The following is an 18102-nucleotide window of genomic DNA, read 5'->3' as shown; positions in this document are numbered from 1 at the left end:
CACATTCACAATACAGAAGTTAAAGAGTTAAGGAAGGAACCCTCCCTTCTCAGCTCAGGCTGCTGCTCAGATAGTGCTTAGTGGGGCCAGGGAGAGTCAGCTGTGATTTAGAAGAAAAACAGTGAGAGTTGAGCGATCCACGGACTACCTCGCTGCCCCCGGGGCTCAGGGAAGTGGTATATTAACCAAAGAATAAAGGAGAGGAAGAAAAAAAGGCCAAGTCACATCTCTCTGAAACAAAGAGGCTTTTTACCAGGAACAAGCCTTGATAAAAATTACAGTGGCATCGCAAGTCACTCCGCGCCTGCCCGGGGCGATGGCGGGCAGGGAGGAAGTAGGGGGTGCGAGGCTGAGGTGGGGGCGCCGCCGTCCCAAGAGCACCATACATATAAATAATCATCTTAGAATAATGCACTGGCTTTAAGTAGGCCCAGGTGGTGGAGCTGCCCTCAGAGCCCCCCATGGCCCTGTATTATCAGGGCTGAACTCAGCAGGGCTGGACAGGCTGGACACAGGGTGGTGGGGTGGGGCACTGGCGGGGGCTCCTGGAGCTCTGTCTCAGCACACAGCCCCTTGCAGTTTGAGGCCTGGCTTCAGGGTGGGGACAGAGGAGGGCAGAGGGACCCTGGTGGACGTGGTGGTGGTCTGTTGGGTACCCTCCAAACTCACCCACCTGCTCATACACACGGAGAGGAGAGTAGCTCATGCTCAATTCCTCTTGTGGAGTGGAGGGTTCGCTCTGAGCCTCGGGGCTGTCCTGTGGGAGGTGAATTTGACCTTGAAGCAAGCTGAGGCTTGGCAGCAGCCAGTGAGTGGCTTGGAGACTTGGAGTGATGGTCACAGGAAGTCCTTCATCCCAGACTCTGATGGAGCTGTTGCTCGGGCCCCACTCTCTGCAAAGGGGGCTCATTTGGGCCCTTAATCTCCTCTGTACATCAGTTGCTTCATCTGTGAAATGGGTAGACCAGCACTCTGTGAAATGAGTAAACCAGTATGCCACAAATTGGGTTGACCAGTTTTACTCTGTAATATAGTGTTACAATAAGTTGGAATTGATTCAGTGGCACACATAACAACAGCAACAAGTACTCTGCAAAATGGGTAGATAATACTCTGTGAGTTGGATAGACCCGTACGCTGTGAAATGGGTAGATCAGTATTCTGTTTCAATCACAGTGCTATGAACAGGCTAAGAACAGCAGAGCAGGCAGGGAATTTCTGGTGGAGGCAGCTGTGAGGGGTGATGGCACTTCCCAGGCCCCACTCCATGGCCCGTTGGTCCTGGAAATTGCACCGGGCAGCCATGCTGGGTGAGTCAGAAAGAAATGCTGGGTCACAGGTTCTCCGCCCAGAGTCAGAGACCTGGATGTGCCCCTCACTAGCTCTGTGACCCTGGACGGGTCGTTTTATCGCTGCGACCCCAGGTCTTTCATCTCCAAGAAGGAGGTGGTGACAATATCTGCTGTCCCTGCCTTGCTTCATTTTTGAGACAATGGAAGAGTGCACGCAGGTCAGTGTGGAGGGTCACAATGCTACCGTCCTCCTGGGATGGGTGAGCCGAGAGAGCAAGCCCTCACCTCTTTGCCCCGGCAGGAAGGGCTGCACTTGGGAGCTGAAACGTGGCTCGGAGACTCCGAGGCTGGCCGAGGCACGGCGCATGCTCCAGCTCTCCAAGGCCCTAATGACAATTCGGCTCCATAGGCCCTGCAGCTGGGGCTTGCTGCTCCCCACTCCCTGGGGCAAGGTCCCAGGCGTGGGCTTGGGAATATAAACGGCGATTGATTGTTATTAATATTTAGCATGTTTGCAGAAACGTCTTTCCCCGGTGCTATTAATCTGCTGTGTTAATAACAGCCGAGCTCCCGTTCTGGGCTCAGAGGCTCAGGGGCTGCTCGGTGAGCGGAATGCCAATGAGGCCAGTGGCGGAGGGCGGAGGGCAGCCTGGGCTGCACTTGTCAGGAGGAGGGACTGGACTGCGGACGGGGTATTTCCTGAAGGTTCAAATACTTTGTTCTTGTCTGACAGCCAAGATCCAGGGCTAGGGGAGAACTTGTCATGTTTCCTGTGGTTTGTTAAAGGCAAAAGAACAATGATAAGACTGAATCCTGCCAATTCCCACATTTCTCTTTCTAGCGAACTCTTTTTAGGAAGTGGGTCTCAGGATGTACCTTTGCAGCTCTGTGGGCCGTCCCTTTGAGGGGGGCTTCTCCTTGCCTGGTTACATGTGACAGGAGCATAGCTACAAAGAAATCCTCACTAGAAAGGGGCTCATCTTACTTTTCTCTAGGAACCACCTCTTTGCGTCTGTGCTGTCTCATCACCATTATTTCAGGTGGCTTTCATCAACCCAGCCTGACTGAGTACACGTGTCTCCCTTTCCTTCCTGTCCTCCCGGCTATGCAGCGGGTTAGATGGTCCCTAAGAGATTCACAACTTATGTGGGTTTGCAGGCACTGTGTCAGGGCTTGTATTGGGGTCTCTGAGGAGGCCGTTACATGGCACTCTGCCTCTCCTCTCAGTTCTGAGAAGTAAAACCAGAGTCAGAAGACAGAGAACTAAAGTACCACCTTCATTCCCCAAAAAGGCTCAGGTGGAAGAAGCAGCTCAGTGGGAGAGCCAGGTGAACCTCTGGCTGAACCTCGGAATTCATGGATGTGCCCACTGTATCCCTAGAATGCTAGACCAGGCAGGCTACGCCGCGTGGGTGGAGGGAAGGACCAACCCTGAAGGAGCAGCAGAGATACCCAGAACCCTTTCAAGAGGAAGAAGAGTGAGCTGGGATGATCAGGCCTAGGTATTCTCCCCAGATTAGACAATCAGAGTTGACGAATAGAGATGAGCCAGAGAGTCATGTTAATGGGGCTCCTTCCCAGGGAAAGAAAGTCAAGACTGAGGGTTCTCAAGATTGCTCTCACTTCCATTCATCCATCCATCCTTCCTCCCTTCCTCCCCCACTCCCTTCCTCCTTTCCTTCCTTCTATCCATCCATCAATCCATCTATCCATCCATCTGTTCAGACACCTACCAATCCCCCATAATTCATCTGCCCACCAACCCATCCATCCATCCATTCGTCCGTCCGTCTGTCCGTCTCTCCGTCCATCCATCCATCCATTCATCCATCCATCCATCCATCCATCCTTCTACCCATTCATCTGTCCAACCATCCATCCATCCATCCATCCATCCACCCACCCATTCACCCACTCATACACCCACCTATACATACATACATCCACCTACCCACCCATTTTCTGGTTATCTTCTATTGCACATTAGGAAAGCCATCACTAGATGTTGGGGCACTTTATCTGTTGTTTTCTTATTGCAATGTGAGAACACTGGGGTCATATAGCACAGAGTTTGGGAGCTTTAGACTCAAGAGTGTCTGAATGGCTCCCAGCTCAGCTACTGACTAGCTGTGTGGCCTTGAGTAAGTCACTAACCCCCTGAGCTTCAAAATCTGCCTCCCTCCCCAGGCCACTGTGAGGATTGGATCAATAGTTGTGGCTGCTGTGTACTCTGTTGGCCTCTAACCCAGCAGCCAACAAGTGCTCAAAAAGGCGAGCTAACATCAATGTTAATGTTGCCCGGCAGAATGAAGGGGATGACAGTGTTCTGAAAAGACCTGCCTTTAGTTACTCTGATTGCTTCTAAAGCCACTCCTGAATTAGTTCTAGAATTAGGATGGCCATGTGGCCAGCTGGAGACTATGCTTCACCTCACTTCTGCCACCACACTTATTTAATAAGCTGAACTAAATTAAACATTATGTTTTAAATACTACCTTTGGTAGGGCTGGTGAACATTAAAACTACCTGGGGCATTAATAAAACCTAGAGTTGGCCTTCGAGAGAGGGGTGACCCATGCTCGGCCGTCCCTCTCCCATGATCGGGGGTCATTGCTGCTGGTTGACATGATGTTGGCTTCAGATTCACAGCTAACCTAGATCGCGGAGTGGGGAGATGCTTCCAGAAGACACGGGGCTCACTGTGGCCCACAGTCTCTGTGTGGGAGGCTTCGGTTAAAAACAGATTTGGAAGCCCTGGCCAAGTCTGGGTTTTATTGGAAATATAAGCCCAGAATTGAATGGAGTGCTATTTGGATGCTCTCCTGGGCAAATCTGCTAGGGTGAAGAGGACGAAGGAACACTCAGAGAGATTGTCACAGGCTTTGAGTCCCCAAAAAAATCCTTTAATAAAAGAAAGCCGCTAATGGGGGATCTAGAGATGACAACTTTGGAGGCCACATCTACCCAGACAGAGCAAGGGGAGACTTTCACAAGGTCATTTAAAAATACACCACGAATGTCCCCACCATCAGTGAGGCAGCACATTGTTGAGAACATGTTGGCTCAGCCTGGGCCAGGTTTGCAATGATGGAATGAGCCAGAGTGAAAATCAGGTTCTTCAGAGACATGGCCTCTTTAAAAGGACCTCTTTAGAAGTGACATCTACTTTCCAATGTTTCTGATGCAAAAAAGAAATTAAAGCTCAGACTTTCTTCTTGGAGGCCAGACCGGGGTTGCTGGAGGTGCAATTACTACTGATTGTTCTTCTCTGGCTAAATGGCAAATTGCTGTACTTTTTTGAAGTATGTCAGGGTCTGTGTGGGTATCAGTCCAGGTTTGCTGATTTTGTAAGTTTTAGGGAGACTTAAACAAATTAAGGATAACATTGCAAAGAATGGGAATTCCGGAACACTTAATTGCTCTCATGGGGAACCTGTCCATAGACCAAGAGGCAGTCGTTCAAAGAGAACAAGGGGATACTGCATGGTTTAAAATCAGGAAAAGTGTGCGTCAGGGTTGTGTTCTTTCACCATACTTATTCCGTCTATATGCTGAGCTAATAATCTGAGAAGCTGGACTATATGAAGCAAGATGCAGCATCAGGATTGAAGAAAGACTCATTAACAACCTGCAATATGCACATGACACAACCTTGCTTGCAAATGATAAATGGAGAAAAGATTGAAGTTGTCAATGATTTCATTTTACTTGGATCCATAATCAACGCCCATGGAAGCAGCAGTCAAAAAAATCCAACGACGTATTGCATTGGGCAAATCTGCTGCAAAAGACCTCTTCAAAGTGTTAAAAAGCAAAGATGTCACTTTGAGGACTAAGGTGTGCCTGACCCAAGCCATGGTATTTTCAATTGCCTCATATGCATGTGAAAGCTAGACAATGAATAAGGTAAGGCTAAAGAAAAATTGATGCCTTTGAATTATGGTGTTGGTGAAGAATATTGAATATACCATGAACTTCCAAAAGAACCAACAAATCTATCTTGGAAGACATACAGCCAGAATGCTCCTTAGAAGTGAGGATGGTGAGACTTCGTCTCACATATTTTGGACATGGTATCAGGAGGAACCAGTCCCTGGAGAAAGACATCATGCTCGGTAAAGTAGAGGGTCAGTGAAAAAGAGGAAGAGCCTCAATAAGATGGATCGACAAAGTGACTGCAACAATGGGCTCAAAGATAGCAACGATTGTGAGGATGGTGCAGGACTGAGCAGCATTTCGTTCTGTTGTACAGAGGGTTGCTATGAATTGGAACTGACTCAACAGCGCCTAAGAACAATAACAACAACGAGGAGACTTGGTGGAGTACCTGGGTGGTGTATATGGTTAAGTGTTTGACTACTAGCCAAAAAGTTAATGGTTCAAACCCACCCAGAGGCACCTCAGAAGACACGACTGGTGAACTGCTTCCGAAAGGTCACAGCCTTGAAAACCCTATAGAGCACAGTTCTACTTTGCACACGTGGGGTCGCCATGAGTCGGAATCAACTCGATGGCAGCTAACAACAACAAGGAGACTTGTCTTCCTTTTGGGTTAGCCTCTATTTCCAGAGGATGCACCCCGTCACTCGGGAGCTTCCTGTCGTGTGTCATGGACCCCACCTTGTAAGCCACAGCAGTGGTTCTCAAGCTTGGGGGACACCCCCAGAGGGCGTTTTAAAGCATGAATTTCCCCTCCTCACCCTACAGTTCCTACTTCAGCAGGTCTAGGGTGGGGCTGGGAATTTATAGTTCTAACAAATCCCTAGGAGTCTGGGGACCCCACTCTGAGAACTACTGAGCTAGAGGGAGCAGAGAGTCCCAAGACAACTGGATACACCTTACTTCTAAGATCTTTCCACCTCACCCTGTTCAGCACACCTTTCGCAGCCCTCAACCTGGGCTGGACTGTTACTGTGGGCCCTGAGAAGGAGGTGACCGGATGTCAGGTCTTCAGGGAGCTCACCGCCACCCCAGGACTCAGGGAACAGGTCCCTGAGGCCCCCTTGGTCCTGCTGTTTTACAGTCAGGGGCTCAGATGAACTCAGAGAAGGCCCAGTATTCTGACCCATGATGGCACCTGGGGACAGACGGCCACTGTCTTAGTCATCTGGTGCTCTATATCAGAAATACCACAAGTAGATGGTTTTAACAAAGAGAAATTTTTTCTCTCACAGTCCAGGGGAAGGCTTTCTCTGTCTGTCGGCTCTAGAGAAAGGTCCTTGTGATGCATCAGTATTCCCTTGGTCTGGGAGCATCTCAGGGCAGGAACTTCAGGTCCAGAGGATGTGCTCTGCTCCCGGCACTGCTTTCTTGGTAGTATGAGGTCCCCATGTCTCTCTGCTCACTTCTCTCTTCTATATCTCAAAAGAGATTGGCTTAATGCACTACCTAATCTTGTAGACCTCATCAATATCACTGCCACTAATCCGTCTTATTACATCTATAGTAATAACATTTACAACACATAGGGAAATCACATCAGATGATAAAATGGTAGACAATCATACAATACTGGGAATCATGACCCAAGTTGACAGACATTTTGGAGGGACACGATTCAATTCATGACAGCCACCTCCTAGTCTCGCCACCTCCTCATCCCTCACTTCCTTGTTCAAGCTTATTGAATGGGCGTCAAGTGAGGAATCACTCTCTACATGTTTACTGCACCCTGGAGTTCCTAGGTGGTACAAACGGTTAGTGCGCTCTGTTGCTAACTGAAAGTTTGGAGGTTCAAATTCCCCCAGAGGTGAGGTGAAAGACAAGGTCTGGCAATCTACTTTCAAAAGTCAGCCATTGAAAACCCTGTGGAGCACAGTTCTACTTTGACACACGTGGGTTTGACCCAACAGCAGCTGCATTGGTTTTGGTTTACTATGTGCCCCAAACAGTCCTGCCCCCACCCACCTGGCACCAACACTCTTGGAATGCAAAGGGATGACCAGGCTTTCTCAGGCCATGGTGGAACCACTTTATTCCTCCCTGTTTCCCACCTTCCCACTACTCTTTCATGTGGAACCTGCAGGGTTGGGCCCCAGCAGGCTGTCCTGCCTCAGCTGCTCTGTTTCTGTGGTCATGGGGAGTCAGGGCGCTCAGAGAGACCCACCCTGCTGCCAAGTGTCTGCCCTACAGACTGGAACGGTCACTCATTGTGCTGCCCTTGGGCTTGGGTGGGCTCCGTGGTGGCTAATGCAGGCAGATCTGCTCCTGGCATGTGAAACTCTGTTGCCCCCGCTGCTGTGATGGAGTCCCCTGAGAATTCACTGGCCCCGCAATTGTGGCTCCCCAGTGATAGCTCGGATCTGCCCTTGTACCCCAAATACACCCAGCATCTTTAGACAAGGGGACTGGACCTTCAGTTAGTTTCCAATTCAGCTGAATTTAGTGTCCATTGATTCCATTTGACTCAAGTGCCCGCTCACCGCCCACCCCCATCCTCGCCTTGGGCACCATAGGATGCTGGGCTTCGGGGGCTCACGGCTTCTTCCACAAAAGCCTTGCAGCAGTTTGCACCTCCAGGCACCCCTCCTAGAGGTGCAGCTATAAATTCCCTGGGGGCAGCAGAGAGACAGGTGTCTGGGTGCCCCGCACAGTGCTGGAAGTGGGAGGTCAAGTGCCTGGCTTGACCTTGGTGCGTTTGGAACTCAGGAGAACGTATGTAAGGGTTTTTAGCCCCAGTGTGTTCTCGGGGAGATCTGGGTGGCTGGGAGCTCCCTAGGAAGCTGGCCGGACCCAGTGTGTTCCTCCCAGGGCCCACCATGGACGTAGACATCACTACCCAGGGTAGGCACAATGTTCCGGTTTTACATCCGGGAAGATGCCGGCACCTCCCAATGTCACGGCCTCTAATGAGAGTGAGGCTCCCTCTGTCCCACCTGCACCATTAATAGTGAGGTGGGTTCGGAGATCTGAGCAGGGCACAGGGGCCTTTGGGGCCCTGTTCTGGGAGTGCACTGGGATGTTTCCCCTCGTGGCCTTCCAAAGCCCCAGTTCCAGGTGCCAGTCATGAAGGCTGCAGTGTCTGGGGGGCCCTACCTGGTGGCCCTGCAGCTCAGGGAGGCAAGGATGAGCAGGTCACCAGGGCAGGAGGAGGGGCGGGACGAGGTGCAGCCCAGTTGGGGCCGTGGTCAGCCACATGTCCTCACTGGGCAGGGCCGTCTATCCCAGGCCTGAAGGTAGGGCTTTGCCAAGAACAGACAATGTGTTTGACCTTGCAGGCCCTGGGTGGGGTTTGCCAGTACCATCTTTTGCTGTCAGAGCTCCTTTAGCAAACCTTCATCTGGCCCAGCGCAGCCATGGCTGGGGTTACAACCGCCAGCCCCACGATTTCCCTGCAGGGCAACTAGGCTCAGGCAGGGGCCATGCCATCACTGTTCTCTCTTCCAGTGTTCTCCTCTCTTGTCTGGCTGGGCAGGGACACCCACCCAGGGTCAGCATCAATCACCTGAGCACAATTTGGGTTCGGCCCACAGACCCCAAGACGGTTGCCAGCCAGCTGTCACTCAGGGGACCCTGGGCCCACATGTCATATGGCCACATCTCTCCCAGGCCAGGCCATCCACAGGCCTTGCTGCCACTTGTCCTCCTGTGGATCCCTTCCCGGCATTCTCTCCTCTTCTCTGTAAGGGTGACACACTCTGCTCCTGCTCCTGAACCTGAGTTTAAGGGCGAGGTACAACTTACTCAGAAAACACCGCACACCTCTGAGTCTGCAGCCCAAGGGTCGAAGCATTGCCTTTCATTGTGTTTCTGAAAACAGGTGTGCTTCCTCCTATGGGGAGAGGTGGGGACATGTGGTCCACAAAGTGTGTGTGTGTGTGTGTGTGTGTGTGTGTGTGTGTGTGTGTCGGGTGGGGGAAGTGAGTGCCTTGCTGGCCTTTCCTAGGGGACCCAACCCACACCTGCCCAGGCCCAAACGCACCTGCTGGGCACAGTCCTCACCTTTGGCCAGGTGTGGAAGTGACCGGGTGGCCTCCAAGACACACTTTTCTCCCAGGCCTGACTTTTGTGCTGATGTGGAATATGCGTGGACCAAAACAGGACCCTTCTGCCTGGGGCTAGGGTGATACTGAGGGCCACAGCCGGAGGCAAGAGTGGGGTCCCGACAGAGGCATAGGGAGGGTAACAGGTGCCCAGGGGCAATCTCTAAGTTGTGTGCCCCCCTAATTTCAAGATGAATAGACGTTGATAGCGATGACCTGTCAGCAGAAACACCTTCGCCCCTCTTGTCTGGCTGCCTCAATCAGGCACCTTTCATATTTGTAGCACTTTGGAATGTCATTCCATGCTGTGTCTGGCGCCCCCTTGAACTTGCATCCGGGGGGCAATTGTCCCCTGTCCAAACTGTGCAAACATCTAACACCCAACTTTTAGATAACTTTACCATAATATCCGCTCAAAAATACAAGTCAAGCTCGTTAACTTTCACTTAGCATGTTGTGGCACTTCGTGAAAATTACAAGTGCAGCTTCCTTCTTTTCACTGATGACAATTGCCCTATGATGTGCTCAAAGTCATTTTTTTCCATTTCTTTTCTTTCCACACTCAGCAGAGCAAGATCACACAGTCTGTCTTGATCCATGGAGGCTCTCAAATATGAAAGTATTAGTTTCAACTTGCTGAATGATCTCACTGCTGGCGATGGAAACTGACAGCTAATAGAAACTGCTCAGTGGTGGCTTCCTACCCCCACCTCCTTCAAGTGGCACCCAGGGCATGTGCCATACCTGCCGTACCTTAGATACACCTCCGTACTGGTGCCAGCCCTGCAGGCCAGGCTGGGATGGTGCCTGGGTACAGGGAGCGTGGTGGCTCGGGGCACGGGCCACGGTCCACCTGGGCTCTGCCCCTCACTGTGGGCCTGTGGGCAAGTGAGTTTACCTCCCTGTGCCTCAGTTTCCACATCTGTAAAGTGGGCAGCTTGCTACCGAGAGGCCCTCTCCCCTCCACCCCCAGGCCAAGACCAGGAGTCTCTGGTGGAAATCATCAGCGTGTTCCCCTGTGAACTGACAGAGCTGAGGGATTCTACGTCAGTGTGCAGACACAGGAGAATACAGAACCCTTGGGGGTTTTTTGTTTGTTTTTTAAGTAGGTGCTTTTTTAAGTGAACTTTTTATTGAGGTAATTGTAGATTCGCATGCAGGTGTAAGAAATGGTGCAGAGAAGTCCCTTGTATACTTCACCTGTTAGCCCTAGTGGTGGTGGTGGTGGTTAGCTGCTGTCGAGTTAGCCCCTGACTCACGGCTACCCTGTGCACAGTGGAATGAAATGCTCCCTGGTCCTGTGCCATCCCCGTGATAGGTTGCAGATTGTGATCCATGGGGTTTTAGTTGGCTGATTTTCAGAAGAAGATTTCCAGACCTTTTCTCCTAGTCTGTCTTAGTCTGGAAGCTCCACTGAAACCTGTTCAGCATCACAGCAACACACAAGCCTCCACTGACAGAGGGGTGGTGCCGGTGCCTGAGGTGTACTGGCCAGGAGTTGAACCCAGGTCTCCCACATGGAAGGAGAGAAGTCTATCAATGAACCACCACTGCCTCCATCCCCCATCCCCCACGGTAGCATTTTGCATCTTATAGTACAGCATCACAACCAGGATATTGACACTGATACATCCACTGGTCTTATTCCAGTGTTCCCAGTTAGACTTGTTCCATTTGTGTGTTTAGTTCTCTTTGTGGATGTAGGTTACTGAACCCACCACCACAGTCGAGATCCTGAAGGACTCCATCGCCATAGTGACCACCACAGTCAAGATCCTGAACAGCTTCGTCACTGTAGTGATGTCTCATGTGGTCCTTTAGTAACCACGCTACCCCATCTGCCAGCCACTAATCTGTTGTTGTTAGGTGCCATCCAGTCAGTTCCAACTCATAGTGACCCTAAGTACAACAGAACAAAACACTGCCATGTCCCATGCCATCCTCACAATTGTTATATTTGAGCCCATAAGAACCACTTTTAATTGCCCCCGTGTAGCTCCAAATAGAAACTTAGTCCTCTATTCTGGAAATCTCTGTTGTTTTCCTCCCTTGACACACTTTGCTCCCTGTCCCCCCAGATTCCCTTGCCATTTTGAGGAGCAAGTTCATAAAGGTGGCCTAGAAAACAATGGTATTTTGTGCTGATGTTGGTACATTAAGTGCAGCTCGTCAGACGCGCCTCCTCCACTTGGCTTGAATTCTGCTCCTGATGAGCAAACAGGCTGGTAGCAGAGTGGACACATGGTGGACTCACGGTGCCAGGGGCAGCACCTCTGGGGACCTGGGCACCCTGGAGAGTAGGTCTGGGCGTGTTGATGTGGATTCTTGCCCTCTTCCCTGCAGGAGACACTCATGGACTACAGTAGGCCAGGCGAGGATCCAGAAATGAGTGGGGCGAATCTTCTGGAGCAAATTAGGTTCCCAGGAGGGCAGTGAGGTTGAGGCAGGAGGAGCTGGTTCTGGACACAGCGGCCGTGTGGAGGGGTGTGAAAGCACAGTGTTTGCAGCAAGTGTGTGTTGCACACACAGTGAAGGTGTCAGAGGCCAGAGTTTCCATGCCTGGGGAGACCTCGGCCCCGGTGTGGCGCTTGTTGGGCCCGCTGTGGAGGGCAGCCTTGGGGCCAGCATTATAGTGGCCTCTCCTTAAAGCCGCGTCACACAATAGAGGAGGGATGCAAACAAACCAGACAGTGACTCAGAAAAATTCCCTCACGCTTCCTCCCACCGAGGATCTCTGTTTACATCTGCCCGATTCTGTCCCAGACACTGGGCAGCCAAGACCTCAAGCTTCAGGAACAGGGTCGCCCATCGACCCTTCTGCTGTTAATCCTACCCCCGCAGACTCTGCCTGTTTGGTAGGGTGGGCCGTTGGCCCCCGTGTAGGGGAGAACGCAGGGCCCTGCCACAGCTCAGCCCTGTGCACCGGGTCAGGCCGATGCCCAGCGCCCCGTTCTCTGGGGGCCCCAGAATCTTGATTGTGGGATTGATGTCTAAATGTAGTTCTCTGGGGAGATGGTGAGTGGTTTCTGTGCAGGGATTATTTTTTATTTTTGGGGGCGGGGAGCAGAAGGCTAGAAGATTCCCAGCCCCAGACTAAGGGTTTGGGGTGTCTGGGTGGAATCTCAGGGTGCATCAAGGGGCAGGAGGCAATGCTGTGGGTCCCAGACCCAGGAGCCATAGGGTTTCTTCACTATCTGACCCATTTTATGTGATCAAATGGGGGCTCAGCACATGCTGGACAGTGGGGACAAACCCCAAAAGCAGAGCGGTGTGGCCGCTGGGACTTGGGCAGGCTGGGCGGCTAAGTCTGGTGGCCCGTCCAGCCCTCTCCTTCCCATCCTCTAGTTTTTATTTTGGGGTAGGTCTCCCGGAAGAGTTTTCAGGAATGATGCTCTCAATTTTGAACCCTGAGTCTGAGTTGACCACAAAACCCCACTAAAGAATCTCCATTTTCCTCACAAGGAAATCACACACCATCCTGCAGCCTGTATTTCCAATGTCATAAAACATGCACATTCTTAGGACTGCCCTCCGACTCGTGTGATGGAGGCCTGGGGGATGAGGGCCATTGGCTGGGTGCAGCCTGGGGTGGGCGAGTCCAGGGGCCCCTGCCCAGCCTGACCAACCATCTCAGGGGGTGTCCAAGGGACCCCTGTGCAGTGGGGCCAACCATCTTGGGGGGCATCCCAGTTAAGCCAACCATTTTGGGGGATGTCATAGCCAGGACCAACCATCTTGGGGGGCATCCCAGCCAGGCCAACCATCTCAGGGGATGTCCCAGCCAGGTTGACCATCTTGGAGGGGACTCAGCAAGGGCTGACCATGTCAGGGGGCATCCTAGGGGCCCCTGAGGTGTCCACCAGGGCTCACTTTCGGCGTGAGCAAAGCCAATCTTACACCCAGTCCCCCAGCTCCTGCTGAGATGCTGAGATCTGAGCAGTGTGTGCAGGGTCTCCCCGGTGGAGTCGCAGCGCTCCAGCCCAGGCCTTCGGGAATCTGTGCTGCACCCCTCCTCACCGTCTTCTGCATACTAACAGAGCCTCCTCTCCCCACCCTTGAAAGAGGCACAGCCCTCTCCTCCAGCAGGGAGCACCGCAGAATGGGGACTTGGCTTGTTCCTGGAGGCTCCGGGCAACCACTTAACCCCTGTGACCGCGGGGATGGAGGCCAGGGGCCCGGTGCACGGCCCTTCCTTTAATCAGCAGGAAACACTCCCTTCCCCTCCGAAGCGGTTTGCTCGGCCAGTAAATTAAACCTGCCCAGAGAGCGTGATTTTCCTGCAGTAGGTGAGGGTTTGGGGAAGTGTAATTCAAGCAAGAAAACAAGCGGCTGAAATGAATGTGCACTTGATGGGGACCGTCCCCACATTCAGCCCTAGCTGAGCGCGCTAAAACCACCTCCCCGATTCCCAATTGTCCTGGAAGCAAAAGCAAGCACTGCCCCGAGGAATTAAGGAAGCGTATTGTCAGGAGCCCGGCTTCCAACCTGATTTTGTTTGTGAGCTCCGTGCGGTTCCCAGTTCCAAATAATAAGGTGGCACGTTAATTACCCCCCTCCTAATTCACCTTTCTGCCGCTTTCACGCAGTCATGGGCAGGCATATGGGGGTGTGCTTTCACGCCGAAACAACTCCAGATCTTTGGGTGAAGGGAACAACAGCTGCAGCTCTGTTGCTGCGTATCTCAAAGGATCCCACGAGTCAATTAAAAAGGAACCGTTGGCCACTTAAAACATAATAATTACTTCTGTGAATGCTGCTAAATTAAATAAGTGTTATCCCCATGCATTTTTTTTTTTTTTTCATGACTTTGGTTTCTTTTGAAAGAAAACATTTTGTGACTTCTCGAGCTGATCCGTTTGCAAGGCAGTGGGAGGAACCCGAAATCATTTTTCTGGTACTTACCCGTTCTTTCTCCCCCGGAGGCTACTGTTCTGTGGCAGGGAGCAGGCAGTTGGGAGGGGGGACGCAAGACAAGGGGCAGAATGACCACAGCTTCAAGTCACTTTCACAGGTTTTCAAAGTAGCAACTGGAGGAGGGACTTAAACAGCAATATTTAGATCAGGGGTCGAGAGGCCGGAATGATAGTGGGGCAAGCCATCGGTGTCCTGTGGCCTGCCGTAGCTCATACCTCCTGACCCTGTCCCTTTGTGCCTCCTTGCTCTTTCCTTACTTCTTTTTTCAAATTGAGATGAAATTCACATAATATCAAATTAACCCTTTTAAAGAGAAGCGTCCAGTTGTCTTGAGTACATTCACAGTCTTGTGCTACCGCCACCTCCATCGAGTTCCAAAACATTTTCATTATCCGCAAAGGAAACGTGTACCCACTAACAGTCACTCCCCCTTCCACCTGCTGCCCCATCCCGGGCCACCACTAATCTACCCTATGTCTCTATGGATTTATTCTGGATATTTCGTATCAGTGGAATCCTACAACATGTGTTTTGTGTTTGACTTGTTTTACTTAGCATGATGTTTTCAAGGTTCATCCACTTGGTAGTATATATCACATGGAAACAGCCCAAGTGTCCATCAGCTCATGAATGGAAAAACGCAATGTGGTTTATCCACACAATAAAATATTACTCAGGCATAAAGAGAACTGCGTTGCTTTTCATGGCTGAGTAATATTCCATTGTGGGGCTAGACCACGTTGTGTTTATCCATTCATCAGCTGAGGGACACTTGGCCTGTTTCCACCTTTGGCTCTGTGAATCATGCTGCAGTGAATATGTGTGGAAGGTACTTGCTGGAACATCTGTCTTCAGTTCTTCTGGGTGTCTGTCACGGAGCGGAATTGCTATTCTTACTTTTTGACCTACTCTTTGCTCTGCCAGCTCCTCCCTGGGCCCACATTTTATCATCAGCTGTTGCTGTTGTTGCTAGCTTCCAGGAGTTGGTCTGGTTTTGTTTTGAGCAGCCCTATCTTAGCATCAACCATCTCTTAGGACTGACCCCACAGACTGCCAAGCTGGGCCCCCTAGTGCTCAGCCCTGCGCCCGGTATCCTCCTGAGTCCGACATCCATGATCTCAGTTGGCCTCTGTCCTCATCAGCCAGGGAACTTCCAGAGGACCTCATCAGGGCCTGGTTGACCCCACAGAGCTGCCCATCCAGCTCGGATGCTGGGGAGCAGCACAGAGCAGAACTTCACAGAAACCCAAAGTGAGTCAGCTTCCACATTCTGAAGTCATCCCAAGAACTTTGGATATGTTTTAGTTTTGTGATTTCCAAGGCTACAGATCCAGACCGAAATGGTTCAGGAACAAATATTTCACCATTTGTCCTGCGATTAGATTCTGGGTGTGACAGCTTCACCCTCTGTCCACAAACTTGAAGTGCAGGCAACTTTCTCCCTTGCTCTCCCAAAGCACAAGAATCAGACATGTCTTTAAGCTGCTGAAGGAAGTATGCTGAGTGCCTTCCAACTTGGGGGTCATCTTCCAGCACTACATTGGGCAGTGTTCTGTTGTGATCCATAGCGTTTTCAACGGCTGATTTTCAGAAGTAGATCTTCAGATCTTTCTCCTGAGTCACCTCTGGGTGGACTCGAACCTCCAACCTAGCAGCCTAGAAATGTGCTATGTTTATTTGTAAACTCAAAATGTTGTTGTTGTTAGTTGCCATCGAGTTGGCTCCAACTCATAGCGCCCCATGCACAACAGAATGAAATGTTGCCTGGTCTTGCCCCATCTTCACCGTCGTTGGTAAGCTCAAGTCCATTGTTTTAACCACTGTGTATTTTGAGTGCCTTCCAATGTATGGGGCTCATCTTCCAGCACTGTACTGGGCAATGTTTTGCTGTGATCCATAGGGTTTTCACTGGTTAATTTTCAGAAGCAGACCACTAGGCCTTTCTTCCTAGTCTGTCTTAACTGGAAGCTCCACGGAAACCTGTCCACTATGGGTAACCCTGCTGGTATTTGAAATACTGGTGGCATAGCTTCCAGCATCACAGCAACCTGCAAGCCACCACAGTAGGACAAACGAACAGATGGGGGGTGGGTGAAGGCAGTGGAGAGACAGAGAAAACTTGGCTGTGCTGCAGGCAGCTATATGTGTTGGGATCTAAAGAAACTGTGTGGAACCTCATCCTGGGGACCCTTTAACATAGAGGAACTGCTGCTTTGCTCAGAGTGGGGAAGGGGTGGCATCACCTGGGGCAGGGGTGGTGGGTCGGTGACTTGTAGACGTCTGATCACGCTCGATTCCTATTATGTCCCATGCCCCAGGGGGTCCCTGCGTGTCACTCACTGGGCAGGGGTGTGCTCCAGAGCCTAAGACGCTGTATTGTTCCCCTCAGGTGACGGCGACGTTGTAAATAACATGTACGAGCCCGACCCGGACCTCTTGGCTGGCGAGAGTGCTGAGGACGAGACAGAAGACAGCATCATGTCCCCTATCCCCATGGGGCCGCCCTCCCCCTTCCCCACCAGCGAGGACTTCACCCCCAAGGAGGGCTCGCCGTATGAGGCCCCTGTCTACATTCCCGAGGACATTCCGATCCCTCCCGACTTCGAGCTCCGTGAGTCCTCCATCCCAGGGGCTGGGCTGGGCATCTGGGCCAAGAAGAAGATGGAAGTTGGGGAGCGGTTTGGCCCCTACATGGTAGCGCCACGGACCACGCTGAAGGAGACCGACTTCGGATGGGAGGTGAGCGTTCTGTAGGATTGTGATTGATCACAGCTATTTATCTTATGTGCTATCTATTTATAAAACTGGCCTGAGCAGCCACTGCCCGAGGCGGACGCCCAGGCGGAGAGAGCGTTCGAATGTCACATTTCCCAGGCTTATTTTATCCCGCAGCTTACATTACTCGACTCAGAAAACATTGGCAGTCCTGGTGGACGCCTGTCAGCCCCCTGGGCTGCGCCAGCTCTCTTCCCGGAAATGTGTCTTTAATGAGCTCTTGTCTTCAGACATCCGTGCTGCTGGGGGGATCAGAGGTGCTAAGGTTGCAGTCACAGGGGAGTGGGAGATGGAGATGTCCTGAGAACAGGGGCATGGCTCTGGGAAAGTTTCCACCGATGGGGCTTCGTTCCCGGGCCGAGCAGCCTGTAGCTGCTTCTAGAACATTCCTGTGGGCTGTGCCGCTCTCAGACGCCCTGGGTCATTCCGCCCACTGCACCTAAGTCAGACGGTTTTCTAAGAGGCTTCCACAGAACACTAGAGGGCCACTTCTAGGATTTGTGTAGAGTGCAGCATCACGTCTTGCTGTTTAAATTCCCCTAATGAGTCCTAGGGGCCTGGATGGTTCTGAAGTCCATGTGAATTGACCTGCCGCGAAGCAGGGCTGGAAGGGGAGGCCCATTAGGTGAGAAAGTGCCGATGCCTCCTCAGGCTTCCCCCAGGATGGCTCAGAGCTGGGCCTCTGAGGTGTCCTGATCTGGCCCTGCCAGATGCTCAGCCCCAGTGTTTTGGCCACTGAAGGTATCTCCTGGGACTAAAAGGCCCCCACAATCATACCTCTTCATTGGCCAGGGCCTTCTTGCCAACCCCACACAGCCAATTCCCAGTGGTATTTTTGGCAGGGACCCTGCCAAGGCAGAAAAGGCAGACACGAACCTAGATTCCTTCTGGATGTTTCACAACTTTCAAAAGTGCTTGCGTTGAGCTGGTGATAGGGAACCCAAGGTTGAGTAAGGATAGTGTTGATGTGTTGTGAGGTCATTAACCATTGTCATAGGGCAGTATGTATACTAACTGCAACATGTGTACTAACTGTTAAATGAGGAACTATTTTGTTCTGTAAGCCTTCATCTAAAGTGAGAATAGCAGCACAATTGGAAGAGCATAGTCGATGTCACTGAACTGTGCATGTAGAAATT

The 18102-nt window shown here is 51.5% G+C and overlaps 1 protein-coding gene across 1 annotated transcript in view; it reads left to right on the top strand.

Annotated features, from left to right (window-relative positions):
* PRDM16 (PR/SET domain 16) overlaps nt 1-18102 on the top strand; it is a 448451-nt gene that overhangs the window by 115117 nt on the left and 315232 nt on the right. The window contains exon 2 of the mRNA XM_004384316.1: nt 16578-16927. Within this exon, the coding sequence (XP_004384373.1) occupies nt 16578-16927 (350 nt within the window). The remainder of the gene's footprint in view (nt 1-16577; nt 16928-18102) is intronic.

Source organism: Trichechus manatus, unplaced genomic scaffold (assembly GCF_000243295.1).
Source record: "Trichechus manatus latirostris isolate Lorelei unplaced genomic scaffold, TriManLat1.0 scaffold00122, whole genome shotgun sequence".
Classification (NCBI taxonomy): Eukaryota; Metazoa; Chordata; class Mammalia; order Sirenia; family Trichechidae; genus Trichechus; species Trichechus manatus.
Note: the sequence above shows the minus strand (reverse complement) of the source record. Positions and strands in the feature narration are given on the sequence as shown.